The 21126-nt window shown below is 35.8% G+C and overlaps 1 protein-coding gene across 3 annotated transcripts; it reads left to right on the top strand.

The window, feature by feature from the left end:
* Positions 1-3385: 3385 nt before the first annotated feature.
* Positions 3386-15922, top strand: LOC125681473 (hemicentin-1-like). Of its 3 annotated transcripts, XM_048921599.2 has the most exons (15): positions 3412-3721; positions 5804-6100; positions 6331-6621; positions 6771-6985; positions 8708-8869; positions 9028-9063; positions 10020-10167; positions 13032-13325; positions 13467-13757; positions 13978-14172; positions 14266-14358; positions 14458-14745; positions 14862-14990; positions 15136-15181; positions 15293-15922. In XM_048921599.2, the coding sequence occupies exons 1-15, from the start codon at positions 3670-3672 to the stop codon at positions 15570-15572; spliced, it is 2817 nt and encodes a 938-aa protein (XP_048777556.2). In that variant the 5' UTR covers positions 3412-3669; the 3' UTR covers positions 15573-15922. The 3 variants fall into 3 exon arrangements, with proteins under 3 accessions (XP_048777557.2, XP_056011660.1, XP_048777556.2); XM_048921600.2 differs by lacking the exon at positions 9028-9063 and having other exon boundaries at positions 3386-3721; XM_056155685.1 differs by lacking the exon at positions 9028-9063 and having other exon boundaries at positions 3388-3721; positions 14862-14960.
* The last annotated feature ends 5204 nt before the right edge of the window (positions 15923-21126 follow it).

Genomic DNA, 21126 nt, shown 5'->3' with positions numbered 1-21126 from the left:
GGAGAGAATTAGATTTCAAGGGGAAAAAAAGGGGGGGGGGTGTTCACAGCTTAGCATTTTAACTCAACTCGAGGTTCCAGGGGACAATCACCAGGCACAGTCAGGCGCGTAGCTGTATGGAGCGCCAAATTAACATAAACTCAAATAATTGAAGATATCTTCAATTATTTGAAGATATCATCGGTTCATTTGATGTGCGCAACAATTTAATTATAATTAATGATATCTTCAATTCTGAATTATTGCGCGCATTAATTGAATTGATGATAGCATTTATTCTTCAGCTGAATTGATGCGCGCTTAAATTGAATTAATGATATCTTCAAATGAATTAATAATAACAACAATTGAATTGATGAGCACTACAATTCAATTGAAGAGAGCAATAATTGATATAATGCACGCATTAAGTCGATTGATGAGAGCAATAATTGAATTGATGCGCGCATTAATTCATTTGATGACAACAATAATTGATTTAATGCGCGCATTAATTCAATTATTGCTCTCTTCAATTGAATGAATTATATCTTTAATTAAATTGAAGAGAGCAATAATTCTTTTAAAGAGAGCAACCATGTAATTAAAGATATCTTCAATTCAACATATCCACAATTGAATTAATGATCTCTTTAATTGAATTGTTGCTCTCTTTAAAAGAATTGATGCGCGCATTAATTCCTTATACAAAAGCATTGTAAATGATTTAAAGATATCTTCAATTGAATTAAAGAGATCATCAAATTATTTAACCGAGCTCTAGATTAATTATTGCGAGCAATATTTCTATGGAATTGATGCTCTCAATTGGAATTAAAGCGAGCAATAATTGAATTAATGCGCGCATCAAATCTATTATTGCTCTCATTAATTCATTTAATGCGCGCAATAATTCAATTGATGAGAGCAATAATTGAATTGAAGCGCGCATTAATTCATTTGATGAGAGCAATAATTGATTTAATGCGCGCATTAATTCATTTAAAGAGAGCAATAATTGAATTGCTGATGTCTTCAAATAATTGAAGATATCTTCAATTATTTGAGTTCATGTTAATTTGGCGTTCCATATAGCTGCCTGTACGTAACTGCGTACACGTGATAAATTGAGCGAGAGAGAGAGAGAGAGATCTGCCATTAAAATATATCTGCATCAAAAATAATTTTGCGTTATATCCATTTAGTAATTTAATCAACATCAATCAAATTCAAAGTCACTTTACATGTATGTACATGTAGTATACGGATTAGGATATTCTTTGTTGTCAGTAACATTTACCATATATACCAGTCGAAAACAACGAAAATAAGTGGACAACACAGTTCGTAAAACAAATGTAAAGTCAGTCCAAGTACACATGGTGTGTTAGCATTAAAAACACTTTAGAAAATATTTTTTTGCATTCTTATTGTTTTGGTCAAGAAACACTGTTTCTATGCACAAAAACTAGATGATTTCATTGGTAAAAAACAGAAGCTTTGCCCCCTGGGCTCCCATCAGGGCTTTGCCATATACCCACTTGGGGCATCAAGGTGGCCCCCAGACCCCTTAGTGTACTTTGCGTACACTTTCTTTTCATTCTGGCCACGCTCCTGAAAGTTACTGGTCCTGTACCAGAGTTGTCTGTCCTTCTGATGACTCAAGATAAAATGCTTTACTTTAAAATATTAAGTTTTGATAATTGATTTTGATTTATTAAGATATTATTAGACTAATTAATAAATTAGTCTTAATCAGAAAACAGTCCTCAACTTTCTTAAATATTTTTTTTTTACATCAATAACATCAGACTCTTCATCATTAAAGGGACATGGACACGATTTGAGCAGAACATTTTCAAATTTTATTTTTCCATTTTTAATGTTTATTATGCTTAACTAAGGTATTTTTAATGGTCAGCAAAAATCTGAATGTGAGTTGTCAAGTTACATGGGAGATACAAAGCTCACCATGGATTCTGGGTCAAACCTAAGACGTTGAAATAGGTGATGATTGCTCCTTCGCCAAACGCTGGGCATTTAGACGTGAGAATTAATTACGGGTCTTCCGAATATGACCTTAAAACGGAGGCTCCGTGTCGCGGCAGGCGTTGGCACGTTAAAGAACCCTCATTGCTACGACCTTGAGCGCTATAAGCATAGGTCTTAGTTTGTGGTTCTTCATCTACAGCTGGTGACGTCTCAATATGAGTGAAAAATTATCGACGGGCCGTAAAACAATCAATCAATCAAAGGGGCATACTTGGGATTTAATGTTTCAAAGGGGCATGGACACGATTTGAACTGAAAAGTTTAAAATTTTATTTTCCCATTTTTAATATTTACAATTCTTAACCAAGGTACACGTATTTGTAATGGTCAGCAAAAATTTGAATGTCAGTTTTCAGTTACAAGTGAGATACAGCACTCACAATATTCTTTGTTATGTACATGTAAACAAGGCTTGTGCCACGTTTTTGTTTAAATATAAATTGCTCAATAGAAAATATGTTCAAAATAAAATGAGATGTGGCAAAAACTAGAAACTGTTTAATTGTGTTTAGAATGAACTTGTAATTTGAAAAAATCCGCTTTAAATGAAACTTTTATTGGTATATTTAACCTATGTAAACAAAAACATGGCACGAGTCTTGTTTACATAACAAAGAATTGTAAGCTCTGTATCTCCCATGTACCTCTACAACTGAGATTCAAATTTTTGCTGACCATTAGAAATACCACATTGTAAACATTAAGAATGGAAAAATAAAATTTTGAAATTTTCAGCTCAAATCGTGCCATGCCCCTTTAAATGGGAGAATGTAGTAGTACAGGTGAGCAATGTGGTCCATGGACCTCTCTTTTTGAGATAAACTAAACTTGTTCCCGTAGACCTCCTTTATTTATTTAGTCCCTTGAAAAAGATTGAAATGAAACTAGACAGAGCTATTCAGAGCCAAGAGCAAACACTGTAAAGGGTAAATTAATTAAGGGAAGAAATAAAGACAGTTAATTGTTGTTTAATTACGAAATAAATGACGCCTTATTAATTTGATGCAATCGTGAGTTATGAACACGATAGCACAAGCTCACCAGGTCCCGAACTCTGAATGACTTTGAGGGCATATTCATATCATAATTTTCATAGTAAATTACACATGTGTTTACAAAATGAAATTTATATTGACACATCTTTCACGGTTAGAGTTGTTTCTCTTGAAATGTCCTTTAAAACATAAATATTTCTAGATTTTATCGACAATTCTTGTAGACATAACACCCTGTAAACTCTAATAACAGGTCTATTGTTTTAATATACTTCTTAATTACAATGGAGATTATTTGAGCGAGGCGGGCTATTACAATCTTATCTGTTTTTGGCGCGGTATCGATGTCGCGGTGCATACAGAACAGTCATTGCGTGAAGTAAGGTGAAGTAAGAAAAAATAGCGACCCCATCGCAAAGAAAAATGTGTATTGACAAGTTGACACTGGATATTGTATAAAAAGGATTTGTTTTTGCTGTAAAACAGGTTGCCCTGACCCACAATTTTGTGTTTTAAAGGAAATATAATTTTAAAGTTTCCAAATTATCGAATGTGTGGTTTGTTAACCTAAATAACAATGAAGGAATGGTGATTAGGATTTGATTTTTTTCATTAATTTTGCTGAAAAACAACAGAAAGAAACATGACGTTGTTCTTTGGGATTCTTATATCGGTATTATGTCACCATGTCGCAGGTTTGTATAGATTGTAGCGAATATAAAACTAATTAAGTTGAAGGTCCTTTCCAACTCGTATTGCTTGATAGTACTTTTTAAAGGAACAAAAATATTTGTACATGTATTTAGATTGAGGTATTATTGGTTGGAGTGATCAATGTACATTTATCTTTTTGATATTTCAGAAAAATCTTACACTTTTATATATGTTAAAAAGAATTACAAAGATACGTACAATGTATGTGTAGTATATGTAAATCTAGAACACATCTGTAAGCAATTGGGCTTTAAGTATTTTCCGCTAAGCGAAACTATTTCATTTTCCGATATTTGTGTGGGAAATGCGTGTATTGACAGGAGGCAAAAATAATAAACATTTTGTTTTCACCCCATAATCCTCAGTCTTTATATTTTTTCCCCAATTTTCTTTGATCATCGACTTAAAAAACCTTCATGCTTTGATTTTGTAACTATAATTAAAACTCTCGAAGTGTCGTCAGCTGTTATTGTTTAAGACTTCCGTTGACACAGACATGCAGGCGGACCAGCAAGGGTAGAACTTCAGTTCCACTGACAGAGATGGTCAGATAGGGAATATATATTGAATACACCCTGTCGGGGACCAACACGTCATTCACAGAAGTCATGCACTTTTAGACGTTATTAATTCATCAAAGTAAGACTAGCTCAAGTCGAATAAAGATGCAAGATTATACATTAGGTTTAATTGTGCTCCTTATTGAAGAAAATACGATTTGTTTCCTTGCGCACTTTAATTTTGTTTCATATGAAGATTCCGGCGCCTTGAACTACTGAGCTGACCTTGATACATGTAATTACATTTAGGAGCGTATCTATTTTTGAATATGTTGATGAATATTTATTATTTTGTAATAGTGTGTGGACACCTGTGAGTACTAGCGTACGCCTAAACACACCCTTAATCTGATCTAGGATTTTACAAGGGAGAAGGGGGATTTTTAAGCCAATACAAAGCATTGAAGCTGTAGGAATTCAGCAATAGAATAGAAAAAATGATTCTCAAATAAAAATTTGAATAATTAGTGATTTAGTAATTTTTACTTAGTGATTAGTAATTAGTGATTTAGTAATAGTGAATTAGTCATTTGAATATCATATACCCTTTGATTAATTGCTCTGATATCTGAAGTTGTTAAATTCCAGTTTCTTACGTCAGACACCTGTTGGTAGTACACTAAACGAGGGGGTAGGATAGGTATTAGATTAAACTGGGGGGGGGGGGGTCACTTCTCCTATAAATCCACTACTGATACTGGTGTATGAAGTGAGACTCGGTTATCTCCCTTATTTCCGTGTACACGAGAGTATATGTTGTTGGTCTGCAGTGTGAAGAGCAATTAATGTTTCGTCCCTCGTTCTCGTCCTAGTGTGGTGTTGATACTGTAACTAGCTAGTAAAATCAGTGAATTTTTAGTTTAGATTAATCAACGAATATACCACAAGAATATCGTAATTTATGTACTTTTTATTGTTAAAAGAATATTCTGTTTCTTGATTCGTGTTAACAAATCTTTAACTACATCATAGTAACATTGTAAGAGAACACACCTATATATAAGATCAACTGTAATGTATATGTATATATCACCAATATCACTATACTTAGAACTAGTACATGTACAATATAGCTTAGTATATTACCAGTACCTATCACAATGGAACATTTAAAGTCCTTCTTTTGCAATATATACGGTCATTATCCATTCATGTGCTCACTCCACTGTGACGTCATTATCATTTTTTAGTATTCTACGATATTTATAGAAAATAGTGCCTTTCGTTGACATTCAAATCAAAACTGGAAAACAAGTCTGATACATTTATTAAAGCAATTTTTGTATCTGTATGGAATATTAAAATCAACCCCCAATGTTTTTTTGTATGTTAAAATGTTTTCTATATACAAGATTCATTGACGAAACATAGAATGCAAAGCCCAATCATGATGCAATAAGAAAGCACCATTAAAATATTTCTCTAGAATTTCAACAAGCTATTATAGTAAACTCCGCAGATGCCAGCAAAACATTTACAGCAAAATGTATGATTTTATTTTAGGATCTTCAATGACAATAAGTCCAAGTTCCGATAAATGGGTTCGCCATGGCAGAGATTTGAATATCACGTGTACTTTTTCGTCAAAGTACCAAGAGAGCATACAATTGTTTCACGAAGGCAGTGTTGCACGAGTCAGTGATCAGGCGACCATGACGTCAGAGACGTTCACTGATGCTGATGGTAAACAGACGACAGTCCTCAGATACCTGAAGACAAACACCAAGTTCGAGGACGCGGGAACTTATGAGTGTGCAGCAGACAACAGAAGAAAGAGTGTCAACATACAAGTTGTGCAAGGTCTTTTTTAAATTCAAATTGTGTGGTCGTCTCATTTTTTCCCTCAGTTTTCGGGACACACGTTGCATCTAAATGTAATTAGTAAAAATATCTACAAGACATGTTCAGATGAAAATATTTTCACAGAGCACACAGTTTCTTGCAACTGATTGTAAACAAAAGCACAGTAGACATGCTCTTTAAAGCCTCAGTTTGAATTTAATCATGGGTTAACTATTTTTATTCTGTAGGTCGATTGAAGATATTTCCAAAAATAGAGCGAGTGATCGCATTTCAGGGAGAACGGGTGACCTTGACATGTGAATATCAGGGTAGCCATCGAGTAAAAGTCATGTGGTCTTCAGCGTCTGGCAGAGACCTTAAACAAAATGGTTTTGTCGTCGGAAGTGTTGTCAGAAGCGGTGATCACATCCTAGCCAAAGTAGATATTTCCAAAACGTCTTCCAGTTTTTCGGACTCCGGCGAATATACCTGTTCTGCCGGCCCCTTCTCTAAAACGGTTACATTGGAAGTTTATCAAGGTACATGTGTGAAATTCAATTTTCATCCAACATGAGACTCAATTGAAGCTGTATTTGAAATATAAACATGGGCGAGAAATTGCAGCACTTGTCGTTTATACAGTGTTTAAACATCATCAATCATAGCCCTTGTTCTTATTTTAAAATAGGTGAATGTGACGATAATTTGGTATCGGGACCACGTGGTGTACCTGACAGTCACATGACCGCATCTTCCTATTACGAGGATTCTTTATATGCGGACAGTCCTGAACGGGCGAGGCTAAACCTTGAAGAAGAAAGGGTGCAGAGGGATGATGGGAATTACGCCATTTTAGGTGGAGGATGGATGGCAGGAGACAAAACTAAAAACCAGTGGTTACAGGTGAGATTCACTGGTGTAGATGAAATTCAGTGGTTGCAAGTGAGATTCGGTGGTTCAGGTAAAATTCGGTGGTTACAGGTGAGATTCGGTGGTTCAGGTAAGATTCGGTAGTTTAGATGAGATTTAGTAGCTATGGTGAGTTCAGTGGTCACGTTGAGATTCCGTAGCGTAGGTGAGGTTTTAATAATCACAAATGAAATTCAGATGATCAGGTGACATTTCGTAGTTACAGGTGGGATTAAGTGGTTGCAGGTGAGATTCAATGGTTACTGGTGAGATTGAATGGTTACTAGTGAGATTCGATGGTTCAGGTGGAATTAAATAATTACAGTATGATTCAACGGATTAAATGATATCCAGTTATTACAGGTGGGATTTAGTGGTTCAATTTAGATTGTGTGGTTACAGGAGAGATTTATAGTAGTTACAGGTGAAATGTGGTGATTTATATGAAATTCAGTAGTTACTCGTGAGATGTGGTGGTTTATGTGAAATTCAGTAGTTACACGTGAGATGTGGTGGTTTCTGTGAAATTCAGTAGTTACACGTGAGATGCGGTGGTTTCTGTTAAATTCAGTAGTTACTCGTGAGATGTGGTGGTTTATGTGAAATTCAGTAGTTACACGTGAGATGTGGTGGTTTATGTGAAATTCAGTAGTTACACTTGAGATGCGGTGGTTTCTGTGAAATTCAGTAGTTACACGTGAGATGTGGTGGTAAATGTGAAATTCAGTAGTTACACGTGAGATGTGGTTGTTTATGTGAAATTCAGTAGTTACACTTGAGATGCGGTGGTTTCTGTGAAATTCAGTAGTTACACGTGAGATGCGGTGGTTTATGTGAAATTCAGTAGTTGCATATGAGATGTGGTGGTTTATGTGAAATTCAGTAGTTACACGTGAGATGTGGTGGTAAATGTGAAATTCAGTAGTTACACGTGAGATGTGGTTGTTTATGTGAAATTCAGTAGTTACACTTGAGATGCGGTGGTTTATGTGAAATTCAGTAGTTACACGTGAGATGCGGTGGTTTATGTGAAATTCAGTAGTTACACGTGAGGTGTGGTGGTTTATGTGAAATTCAGTAGTTACACGTGATATGTGGTGGTTTCTGTGAAATTTAGTAGTTACACGTGAGATGCGGTGGTTTCTGTGAAATTCAGTAGTTACACGTGAAATGTGGTGGTTTATGTGAAATTCAGTAGTTACACGTGAGATGCGGTGGTTTCTGTGAAATTCAGTAGTTACACGTGATATGTGGTTGTTTATGTGAAATTCAGTAGTTACACTTGAGATGCGGTGGTTTCTGTGAAATTCAGTAGTTACACGTGAGATGTGGTGGTTTATGTGAAATTCAGTAGTTACACGTGAGATGTGGTGGTTTATGTGAAATTCAGTAGTTACACGTGAGATGTGGTGGTTTCTGTGAAATTTAGTAGTTACACGTGAGATGCGGTGGTTTCTGTGAAATTCAGTAGTTACACGTGAAATGTGGTGGTTTATGTGAAATTCAGTAGTTACACGTGAGATGTGGTGGTTTATATGAAATTCAGTAGATACACGTGAGATCCGGTGGTTATAGGATATATTCAGTAGTTATAAACTAGATCCAGGGTCACCAGTAAAAGAGATAATTACCACACAGCCGAAAAATATTAGATTTTAAATTAGTTTTACGATCCTAATAAGGTTTTTTGAAATCTATTTTTATGTACTGTTTCAGATTGCATTCAAAGCACAAAGTGTTGTTCGTTCAGTTTGGACCCAAGGCCGGTTCGAAGGAAACTGTTGTAACCAATCGGACTGGGTTACAGAGTTCAAAGTGTATTTCAGTCAAGATGGCGACCTTTGGCATAAATACAAAGACCAGTCAGGAAATGACTTGGTAAGACATTTTAAAAACCTCAATTGACGTTTATATATAACAAGTTTTTTGAAAAATGTGATGACACATTTTCAAACGATAATCGTTATGTAAACGTGTTGAAAATTATTGAGATGGTATTTTAATTTGATAGAAAGAATTTATCATTCAATTTTCAGCATAATCCCCAGATACGTAGGTCCAAAAATAACCTGGTAACACGGCGTTTTATAAATTGTCATAACATACTTTAGACTAAGCTTGTGGGAAGGTAATAATCAAAACATCTAATGAATGTATATACATGACATGTATCTTGAAAGTTAACGGATATCATTATTTTGTTTTAGCTAATATCATTCAAAATATGAACACGTAAAGGCGTAAGCTTATTGTATTTGATATTACAGAATTTGTGGTTTATTTCTATATATACACTATTTATTGGTATACAGGTGAATCCTATGGGTAGATTCAAGATAATGGGAGAAACCCTGAAAATGTAATGTTTTTTGGAGAGTGAGCGATATTTGCTGTTACTGGTATCTTGAATCTTCCCAATATATTAAGAAACTTGCATACATATAAATGTATATCTACAGAGCTTTACACTAACCTCTTTCAGAAAATATAACTGTTTAATGTGGTTCCAGGAAAGATATATTACCCTTCCAATTAAAAAAAAAATGATTAAATTCTTTAACAGTTGAATATATATTATATTTAGCGGCATATCAAACACATGCATGCTGAACTCAATGCTTGACCTTCATTCCTGCCATTAAGATAACGAGTTTATATCGGAGATCATTAAGATTAAATGGGCTTATTTTCTTAAACTTTATATCAATTTACCTTTCAAAAAATCATGCATTAAATTAGAAGTATCAATTCAATCACGTAATGTGGTATTTTGATAAAAGCTTTCAATTAGCTAAACTGAAACCTAAAAGTTATTGAATTTATTCGAGTTATTGTGCATCTTTTCATCTACCTTAGAGATGTTTACTGTTATATTCTACGAGATTTGTCATCTTTATTCCAACCTATTGCGTTCAGTGTTACCTTATTTTCCCATCGTATACACATACCTACCGTGAGAAGAAATGTAATATTTCTGAGTCCTCTATTCGTCTTGCTATTGATAATTCAAGCTCCTTTATTCTTTCAGTTTTTCCGCGCTAACAGCGACGATGACACGGTAGTTAAGAACGACCTTCCCTCACCTGTTATTTCCAAATTTATCAGAATATACCCGACGGCATGGAACGGCGACATAGCGCTGAGACTGGAGATCAAAGGCTGTCTTATACCACAAAGTATGCAATTCGTGTAATTCAAATCTGTAGAATCTTGTTTCTCAAAGTCTGTAAACTATATTGAATCTCAAAGTCTGTAAGTTGTTGTAACTCAAAACTTGAAGTTTGTAAAAATCTTCCAACCCAAAATCTGTAAACGGGTACCTGTAAAGTGCGAAACGAAATCGAAACGAAATCGAAACGAAACGAAATCTACCGAAACGAAAGAAATCTACCGAAACGAAACGAAACCCACCGAAACGAAACAGATTGTATGACCGAACTCTTTTAATTATAATAATTAAAAATCGTATCTTAGGCCCCTGTGAAAGTTACCACATATAAATAAAATTCGCCTCCCCTTTGATGTAGGCTTTCGGCTTGACTGTTACAAAGTTTTAAAAGTTGGAAAGGGGGGAGTAAGCACAAAGTATATATCCGTAGTTGATTAAATGCCATGTACAATTAGTTTCGGATCCATACATTTCAGAACCGAGGGTTACAGTCTCGGAGATCTGGGGAAACACACTATACGAGGGGTGGGGTCGCCGACGTTGGATCCGCCTTTGGGCATAGATACATTGTTTGAAGAAGCTGGTGTCTGAGAAAATTGAAAGCAGGAAGAGCTCTTAACCTCTTATTTTATCTCTAACTGCTGAGGTGCGAGTACTTTCAATAATGGAAAAACTCTATAAATTTGGGATGTTGCTAAGACGGGGAATTGAAAACGGGACGGAAAACGGATTTTTTTTAATGCAATGATATTAGGAGGAGGTCGGCATTTTGTAAACTGAAAAGGCTTATGAACAAGGGGATTTTAAGCAGAAATCACAAAGAGAACGGGAGGACATATTCTGAATCCACCGTTTGATATACTACATACAAATACACAATATCCACATGTATATATATATTTGTCTTTAGAGCAAAAAATACTGAAACATGTATTTATACCCAAAATCGGATTCAAAGCCGACGACCCCATCCCTCGTTTAGTGTGTTTCCCCAGACCTCTGACCTGTAACCTTCTGTTCTGAAATTTATGGATCCGAAGATAATTGCACATGGTATTTATGTACTTTGTGCTTACCCCCCCCCCCCCCTCCCCCCACTTTCCAACTCTTAAAACTTTGTATCAGTCAAGTCGAAAGCCTACATCAAAGGGGAGGCGAATTTTATTTATATGTGTAAACTTTAACAGGGGCCTAAGATACCATTTTCAATTATTATAATTAAAAGAGTTTGATCATACAATCTGTTTCGTTTCGTTTCGGTAGGTTTCGTTTCGTTTCGGTGGGTTTCGTTTCGTTTCGGTAGATTTCGTTTCGTTTCGGTAGATTTCGTTTCGTTTCGTTTCGCACTTTACAGGTACCCATCTGTAAACCCCAGCAACCAAAATTTTATAAATTCTTTTTTGCTCAAGATCGTAAACTCATATTTCTCAAGATCGTAAAACTATTATTTCTCAAAGTCGTAAACTTTTGTTTCTCAAATTCTGTAACTCCCATGACTTAAATTAAAGACTGCAAACTAATTAAAGGGACTGATTCACGATTTTACGCAAAATTTTGTTTTTCACTTTTAATGATCAAAATCTACTGTCTAATGTGATTGAAAGATTTCACATGAAAATTAAGGTTATACATCATCACAGAAGCTCAATTTAGAGAGTTTATTATTTGTTTTGTAAACAAAGATTGCGATATGTTATTGTTTACGGAATTTTCAAAAGAAATGGATATCGATCTAAGTATTATTATATCTTTCATTTTTCAAGCATTTTTGGGGTGAAAAATGTAATCTAAAAGTTAAAATTTGTGACTATGCAAAATTAAGATGCATTAAATTACAAAATCAATATTTCACTTGTTTGTTTGTTTACATAAAAAGACTCGAGTCTTTGTTTACATAACACATATTTAAGGCTAAAATATTGCTTTCATTCATGCATTCAGAAGGTCAAAATTTTGGCTGTCAACATTAAATGAGTTATATTTCTAATGTTTAACATCAAAAATGAAAAATATTTATATAAAAAATCGTGAACCAGTCCTTTTAACATAGAGTCTGCAAAGTATGCTTCCTCCATTTTGTAAATAATGTCTTAAACCTCAAAGTGTGTAGTTTATATAGAGTATCAGTTGTAATTTTAAGTGTTGAGTAATACGACGCACGTTTCATTAATACGACGCACGTTTCATTAATACGACGCACGTTTCATTAATACGACGCACGCTTCATTAATACGACGCACGTTTCATTAATACGACGCACGCTTCATTAATACGACGCACGTTTAATTAATACGACGCACGCTTCATTAATACGACGCACGCTTGATTAATACGACGCACGTTTCATTAATACGACGCACGCTTTATTAATACGACGCACGTTTCATTAATACGACGCACGCTTTATTAATACGACGCACGTTTCATTAATACGACGCACGCTTCATTAATACGACGCACGTTTCATTAATACGACGCACGCTTTATTAATACGACGCACGTTTCATTAATACGACGCACGCTTCATTAATACGACGCACGCTTTATTAATACGACGCACGTTTCATTAATACGACGCACGCTTCATTAATACGACGCACGTTTCATTAATACGACGCACGCTTTATTAATACGACGCACGTTTCATTAATACGACGCACGCTTCATTGATACGACGCACGCTTTATTAATACGACGCACGTTTCATTAATACGCAAACTTTTCTAAAGAAAATATCGTTAAAAATAATATTTGATACAGGTGGTATAGTTAAAATGAATGCAAACTTGTAAAGGAATTCATCTCAGTAAATTAGCAATGCATTGAAAACTAAATTTCAAATCATACAGCGTCCACGTAATCATTTTACAGATTTACGAATAGCACACCCGATTCAAAGAGTAATCAACTTACCAGTGCCGGAACCTTTGAAACTTTCTTGCGAATACACTGGACCTATTAGGGACGTAGTACTGTGGTCCAAAAACTTTGTTCGCATGGAAACGGTAAATGGTTTCAGAAGAACCTCCGTAGAGAAGTTGTCTGGTGGACGGGTCACCATTACGGACTCAATCAAAAAACAGAAAACCGAGTACTTGGATTCAGGAAATTACACGTGCTTTGTTCCAAACAGTACATTCAGTGAGACTGTAACGGTTCATGCAAGTAAGCCAAATGATATTGCTTTTAGAATAGATTATTTGAGTATTTCAATGGTTACTTTGGTATGTGATAATTTTTATCGTAATATTGCAGATGTGATAAGTTTGATTAATTGATAATCGAATTTCAATTTCATATTACCAGTGACACTTGAAAAGACCCCCAATATCGAGAGATACTGGGTGTCTTCCCAGAATGTTGTGCATCTCTCGTGTGAATATCGTTCTCTCAACCATCGTGATTTCACATGGCAATACTCTGGTGGCAACATCAACAACCGACAATTCCAAATTAGTAGGGATATCAAATTGTCCAAAGGTGCTGTGTTTGTGACATCATCAATTCGAAAGCCGTATGCTGATGCCTCTGACAGTGGTAATTACACATGTCGCATTGGAAAAATGTCTCGATCCTGGGAAGTTAACGTACTATCAGGTAAATATACTGATATTACTCGACTCACATTTGAATTTTCTTGGAATTCTGTTTCGCTCCTCTCGCAATGATGAAATCTGCCTTTCATATTGTAAAATGGTTTTAAATATTTGTCTCCCGTCGGTTGTTTTCATTAATAGATTATGAAAATTCTAATAATATCTCGGATAAATTAATTATTAATATACATGTAGCACATTCTAGCTAATTGTTCTATAAGTCAGTGGCAATGGCTCCTGGCAGGCCATCACACCAAACAAGACAATGTATCTGGAATGTGACGTCAAAGGCTTGCCTATAGATGTGTCTTATCAAATGTTCTGGACTAAGGAAGGGGTGCCACTAAAGGAACTAGATTCCAGTGGTCGAATGAACTATTTCCCGAACTCCAGGACTCTCCAAATAATTCGTACACGTATGTACCACTATATTTATTCTTATATATTGACAGTAGTGCTTTATAATCTTTTTTTCAAAAGTCTGAAATAAAGATAAATTTCTTTTTCAGAGCTCTCGGACGCAGGAAAATATGAATGCAACATTCTTCTTGAAGTAGGATCTCCTTCCCAACAACAGGTTTCTATCACAAAGGAAATATATGGTAATTAAACTATTAAATCTTATGATTTGATAGTGTGCTTGATATTACTTGTGTCATTCAATTGTAGACCGTAATCTCTCACATATTCTCTGTCAACAGCTCCGCCAAAGACCATCATTGATGGAATGAAGACTATAAATGTTGGAGACTCTCTTCACGTCTATTGCAAGACATCCGGGTACCCCACGCCCTCTGTCGTTTGGAAGAAGAATGGGATGAGCCTATCAGAGCTATCCTCCCGCGTCACATTCTTGCCTTACGGGGGTTTGGACAATGGGCACCTAGTAGTGTTCGATGTTTCTGGTGGTGAAGCCGGAGAATATACTTGCGAGGCCAAGTCAAACTATTTTAAATCAGCCGAATCGCGCCTTCAAGTCGACGTAAAAGGTTATTATCGAATTTCAATGATGATAATATATGTCAATTTTCGAAGAAAGTATCTATAAAGGAGGAATTTGATAGATGTATAATTTGATAAATGTACATTTCCATGTACCTTTCAGAAGTTTCACTGGCCACCAGTCCCCCTCTATTGATTGCTATCATCATTGGAAGTGTAGTTGTCTTTCTTGCAATTGTTTGCTGTGGGGTATACGTAAAATGTAATCAACGAGTTAAAAAGAACTATGCATGTAAGTTCACAAATAGCGCGTAATTTGAAGTTGATTTTATTTTCTTGAAGAGAGCACTTCATAATTATAGATCAGCTATACAGAATTGAAATGCATCAAATATTCGTTCTGATTTAAGGTTTATAAATTTATTTTGTACTTTCAGATGACACAGATAGTCTTGAAAGACTTCGTCAATCAAGACCGCGTCTGTAAGATCACAAATCAATATTTTTTTCATTCCTGGTATGTCATGTATCTGATTTGTCATTATAGACATTTGAGTATACTTATTTCATGTTTTTTTAAAAATTTTATTTAAGACCACGCCAGAACACTTTCACTGAAGACCAACCTAAAATTGTCAAACTAACCGAGGAGCCTCGTTTCTACTCCAAAAGGCCGCCCATGTCCTCCCCACCATTATCCGCGTCATCACAAAGAAGCGTGTCGACTTTTGAGTCAGGTTCCTATGAACGCGTGCCTTTACGTAATAAGCTGAACACTACAGACATAATATTGACAGACCAGGAGGAAGAGGAGGGTTACAATACTGGGTCAACCCAAGAAAAAGTACGATTTTCCCTTGTTGACATCAAATGATGTCATCTCCTGTTGTTTATGATAGACTATACAATGAACTAAAGTGCAATTTGACTTAACCAACTGAGCAACATTCCATTTCATGCACCATATTTGTATGTAGTTTGAAAACATTGTATCACTTTTCTTGCGTTAGTAGATTTACAGAGAATGAGATGTGAACGAGTGTTTAGAATTTCTCTGTGATGTGTAATTCATATCAGACATGGATATTGAAATATATTATAATACATATACATTGTGCATGTGCTCTTCTCAGTGACAGCAAAAATAAAAATCACGCATTTTTCTCCATGCTCGATCACACTTTTAATACATTTATTTTACACAATAAAATTTTACAATTTAAATTGATTCTTGTATTCGTATTTCAACACATAGCAAATCCGAAGTGACGGGATTGTATTTTATAAAGGTAAGCCATTGGTTTAGCTGCAATCTACTTGTACACACAATGCTAGTAAATATCAGTCAATCCACTATAGAACAAATTTCTGAGTGGATTTACACGTTAACAATAGCAATATGTATACATTAAAATATAAAGAAATTCAAGTCATGACCCCTGCTTACAGATACTGAGCATGCAGACAGTTCTACGGATGACAACAATAGTTGTAATCTGATATCTTAAACAATAATACTAATCTATGGTTTGATGCGGTAATATCGACTTTAAGACCGCAAACCAAGGAGAGAGGAAAAAAGAGAATATTGTCAGTCCATAAAATCAGTTCCCTGAAACACACACAAACATGCTCTTCATTTCTAGTATTCCTATTATCGAGATACAAACGTACGTCCTTATCATTTGACACAATTCTTTCCAGTTTTTCATTAATGAGTAATATACAGAAAACTTCTCTTGGCATGTACATCAACCTTCACAGACGATACCTCCACGTCGCTCACAGGCTTCTTAATATTATATGCTTCGCTCTGTCATCGAAGGTCAACATACGTGACGACTGGCACAAAAATAGTTCTAGAATGAATATCAAGAAAACATTTGGTTAAGGGTATAGTGAATCTCCTAAAAGGATATTCTATGATCGGTTGTTTTCTAAATGCAAGGTGCAATCACTGATTTTGAAAAAATTTATATTTCCTATGTAGATTGAGCTATTTGGTAATGGACTAAGTAGAATAAAAAACGGAACATTCTAAAGGATGGCAAACCTTGATCTGTAGTAAGCGTTGACCCCCCACCAAACTTTCTCTTGAACTTGTTCCCTTTGCTGTCGTTTGTTCCAAGTTATGATACTGTAACATCAACAACAACGAAGTTATTTTTCCAACGTTAACTGGATTTTCCAAAGGAACACATCATCAGAAATGGAATGCATATGCTAAACATATTTCTGTTTCAACTAAATGATTCTTAAGTTGACAGACGGAAGACGAACAAAGTTATCCTTAAATATCACCATATTTCGCCTAAGAAACATCCTATAAGCTTTATGTGTGTGTTGGTTTCCCAATACTTACACTCTGCATTGATCAACAATTGTGTCAAAAACAACCGCATTCCCCTGATAACGCATCTTATATGATGGGCATGTGTTTTTACCTCCAATTGTACTTCCATTGACCGCTGCAAGTGAAATATAGAAATAAATTTCAATTTAATCCTAAGTGATAAGGCATTTAAAGGAAGTGTAATTATTATACCTAACATTATTATTTTGTCGACTAATACTGTAGAATCATTTAAATTCGTGGGGGCCAATTTTCGTGGATTGCTGAAATTTTACGGGTTCGTGGGGACGTAATTTCGTGGATTTATATATTTTTAAGATTCTTGTATACTAGTTGTCTATATTCGTTGGGGATGTAAATTCGTGGGTGAGGGGTACCCACGAATTCCACGAAAATTGAGCCACCGCGAATTCTAATGATTCCACAGTAGGTGATATATTGCATTTCTCATGCTGTCATTGATCCAAACCTGTCCATGTTCCTTCCATTTCTAAAGCAATCTCCCTTGCATTTTCCCTCACTGTTTCCTTCCAAGAGCCACTAAATATATCGTCTCCAGCCGCTCCGACCATTTGAGGACCCCGTCCACTTCCTCCAGTTTGTCCACCCATTGTTGTAGGATAGTCATTTTCGAATTCGTACTCTTCTTGCGGAGTTGTCGATTGTTGTGTTGGTCGTTGCGTTGGTTGTGAACTCGGCCTTTGTTCCTCTTCTGCTTCATTTTCAATCTCACCAGCAGAGGTCGTAGGACGTGAACTTGAGGTACTCCGTTTGGTTGTTTGTAATTCCCCCTCCTGCTCCACTTCATATTCGCTGTTTCTAGTAGAGGGACTAGGAGTTGTTTTAAATCCCAGGTGAATTCTGCTTTGAGTCGTTTGTAATTGTCCTTCTTGTTCGGCTTCAAATTCGCCATTTCTGGTGGTTGGATTTGAAGAAGCCGTGACTATTGGTTGCGGGTTCTTAAGATTATATCTACCAGATGAGTTAAATTTTTTCACATCCATTTTGTTGGAAGTGTTTATGTGAGGCTCACCAAGAGCAAATTTTCCTTGCCCAGGTACTCGAACATTCGTTTTGAGCATGCCTGTATTTGAAGCACTGTATAGTCCTAATGGTTTAGTTTCTCCTGACCCACCATTACTATAAATATTTGATTTAAGTTGCGTCTGCTTCAGATGCTTTCCGGAAAAGGCGACATTATGAACTTTACGCGAAGTTGTGCTTACTTTTGAGCGATTCTGTTTTGACAAAAGAGAAACATTTGGTATTTTCTCTACTTTAACTGGCGTACCTTGATATTCTAATGTGTTTGGAGAAACTTCATTATGAATAGAGGTTACATTTTGACGCAGTTGAGATTTCATTTCCGAAATAATATTTCTACCTCCCCCTGTTTTTGTACGATGTAGTAGTGATCTAGAATCATTTACATTACGAATCCTAGGCAAGTTGCCTGGAGAATGACTTCTACTCGGCAATGTTATATTCTTTCTTTCCTTTTTACTCGGGGTAGTCATTATTTCTGCGGAAGTTAATCTAAAATTTTCCGATTTATATTCCTTGTGACCTACATTCGATTTGATGTGGGCTTCAGATTGTTTCTCTAATAAATTAGATTGCATTTTGGATGTACGATGATCTTTAATTGGTTTATCGTGTCGTTTGCCACCATCGTGTTTGAACGGGGACAGTTCATGTGGAGGTGCATTTCCTGAATGCTTACTTTCTCCTTGAAATATCTTCATCGGTATTGCATTTGAATATGGAATGAGTTGTATATTCTGTGCATGAATCATTTTGCTCTTAGCTTTTTTACTTTGATTCAAACCTGAAGCGAAAGGAGCAGCAATCCTTGAGTTTGGCTTCTGTTCAGTTTCAAGAAGTGTTAATTGTAATTTCTTAGCTGTTGCTGGAGGCTGTTGTATGTTAACCAACCTCCCGTCTATGGATGTTGAAGAAAGCGTTCTTTCCGTATTATTGGAACTTGGATAGCTGAAAACACTGTTGGTAGGTACTTGAATTTGTTCAACAACAACAGGAGGTTCTGGTGCGCTCTTCTGGTGACTATTTGTTCTATCTCCTTGACCAAGTTCTTTAGTCAATCTTGTAGGAATTTCTGGTAGTTTGATGTGAACATCACCTTGGCTTGGTATATCGGGGTACATGTCCACCTTCGTATCAGTTTTAGTTGATATTTCCTTATTAATTCTTGAAGGGAATCCCTCAGATATCAAATTAGATGCTCTTTGTGGTTGTAGTCGACCTTTGACTCCCATGTTAAAATCTGAATTTACCACCGGTTGGAATTGACGAGTTTTCTTGGATTCCCCAGAAATCTTTACATGGAACTTATCCTGCAATTGTGGTTGATCAGTCTTTTTCCTTGTGCTCCATGTTGCTAGTATCCCTGATTTCGTCTGCTCGCTATTTTTACCACTGATTGTCAGGGATCGGTGAGGTACACCAATATTATCACGTTTTCTCGAAACAAGATTTTTTTCGCGTTTGATTTCAGGTTTTTTGTATTTATAAGACATTCGATCATTAACACTGTTATCCCAAGATGATCGAGTTTGATCTGATGGAATAGCAGTCACAGAAGATGGCATGTGTGACAATGTGGCTATTGGTCTGTTTTTGACAGTAATGTCCAAATTCTGATTAGAAACATTCACAATTGCTCCTTTTGCGTTTACGTCTGGTGATTTGGAGACATTGTTTGCTGCTTTGGAATATTGTGACAAAGAGGAGTCAAGAGGAGCTGGAATGAATGTCTTTGAAAAGTTAACTTTTTCCCCAAGCCTACTAAGTAGAACATTTTGACCTTCACGAGTGGTTTTAGGTAGGCTAAATAAAGAACTTAACGTTTTAGGAACTACTTTCCTGCTTCGTATAGTGCCATTCAAAGAACTTGAACTTGTAGTTTTGGTACGTTCTATATTAGTTCTTTTGGGTGCTGTAAATTTTTCAGGCAGGAAAGCGTCTACCCATGTTTTCTCAATTTTACTTGAAAATGTTGGCATCTTAGCTGTGGTTTTCCAAACATCTTTTGGATATAAGGTGTTAATTTTTTTGCCATTATTCATGGAATCACTTGGCTTTAAAATCAGTTTGTTTTGAACGTTAGAGATGGTCCTATCTGAATTCCATAGCTTTTCATTTTTGTTAAAGTTTGAATCTGGTACTTTAATTGCAGAAAATAAACCCCCGTTATTTACTGGATATTTCTGTGAATATTCGTTTCCATGTGACATATCTTTATCCCTTGCTGAACTGATTTTTGGAGTTGTTTGGTACATTAATTCATTATGGGATGTCTTCTGGCCTTCTTCCCTCTTACGATCAGCATTTGCAAATAAGGCGTTTATTTTCTTGCCATTTTTCCCATTAATTATGGAATCACCTGGTCTGAGACTTGATCTGTTTTTATCATTGTTGGGGATTATCATGTTTGAATGCCATGGTTTTCCCATTTTTACACCTGATTGCTTGTTTATGGAATGTCTAACTCCGTTACTTATTGGATTGTCCTGTGAAAGTTTGTTTGCTTGAACCATACCTCTGTTCGCAAGGGAGTTGTTTTTCGATGTTTCTTTGTACATCGATGCTTTGTAAGTAGTTGCCGTCTGGCCCTGTGTCGTTTTCCCCTTTATTCTTGCAGATGCTGGTTCCTTTGGTGTTTTCCTAATAGAATTGTCATCGTAAATTATATTTTGTTTGGGATCAATGATGTCGTATGATTTCCAAGCTTGTGGGTGATCAGCATGTAAAGTGAATGATTTCTCTTTTACTCCTAGTTGGAGTGCTGTTGGTTGATTTTTGTGTTTCTCCAAATATCTCCTTTCTGCCTCTGCAGGAATAGAAACCGTTTGTTGTGTTTTTGATGGTCTTCCAGAAGCAAATTTCGGGTTTAAATCAATTATTTTAGAAGATTCAAATTTCTGGTCATACGGTTTTGTGGGAAGAGAAACCGTTTGTTGTGGTTTTGAAGGTCTCCCAGAAGTATTTTTTTGGTTTATACCAATTGCTTTAGAAGATTCAAATTTCTGGTCAGCTGGATTTATGGGAATAGAAA

Source organism: Ostrea edulis, chromosome 2, assembly GCF_947568905.1.
Source record: "Ostrea edulis chromosome 2, xbOstEdul1.1, whole genome shotgun sequence".
Classification (NCBI taxonomy): Eukaryota; Metazoa; Mollusca; class Bivalvia; order Ostreida; family Ostreidae; genus Ostrea; species Ostrea edulis.
This window is presented reverse-complemented; position numbering and strand designations above follow the sequence as displayed.

Bases quoted from the DNA above. Each gene is read 5' to 3' on its own strand.
- LOC125681473 (XM_048921599.2), top strand. From the start codon at position 3,670: ATGACGTTGTTCTTTGGGATTCTTATATCGGTATTATGTCACCATGTC. The intron at 6,986-8,707 runs GTGAGATTCACT...GTACTGTTTCAG, and splicing joins CTAAAAACCAGTGGTTACAG to ATTGCATTCAAAGCACAAAG. The intron at 10,168-13,031 runs GTATGCAATTCG...ATCATTTTACAG, and splicing joins AGGCTGTCTTATACCACAAA to ATTTACGAATAGCACACCCG.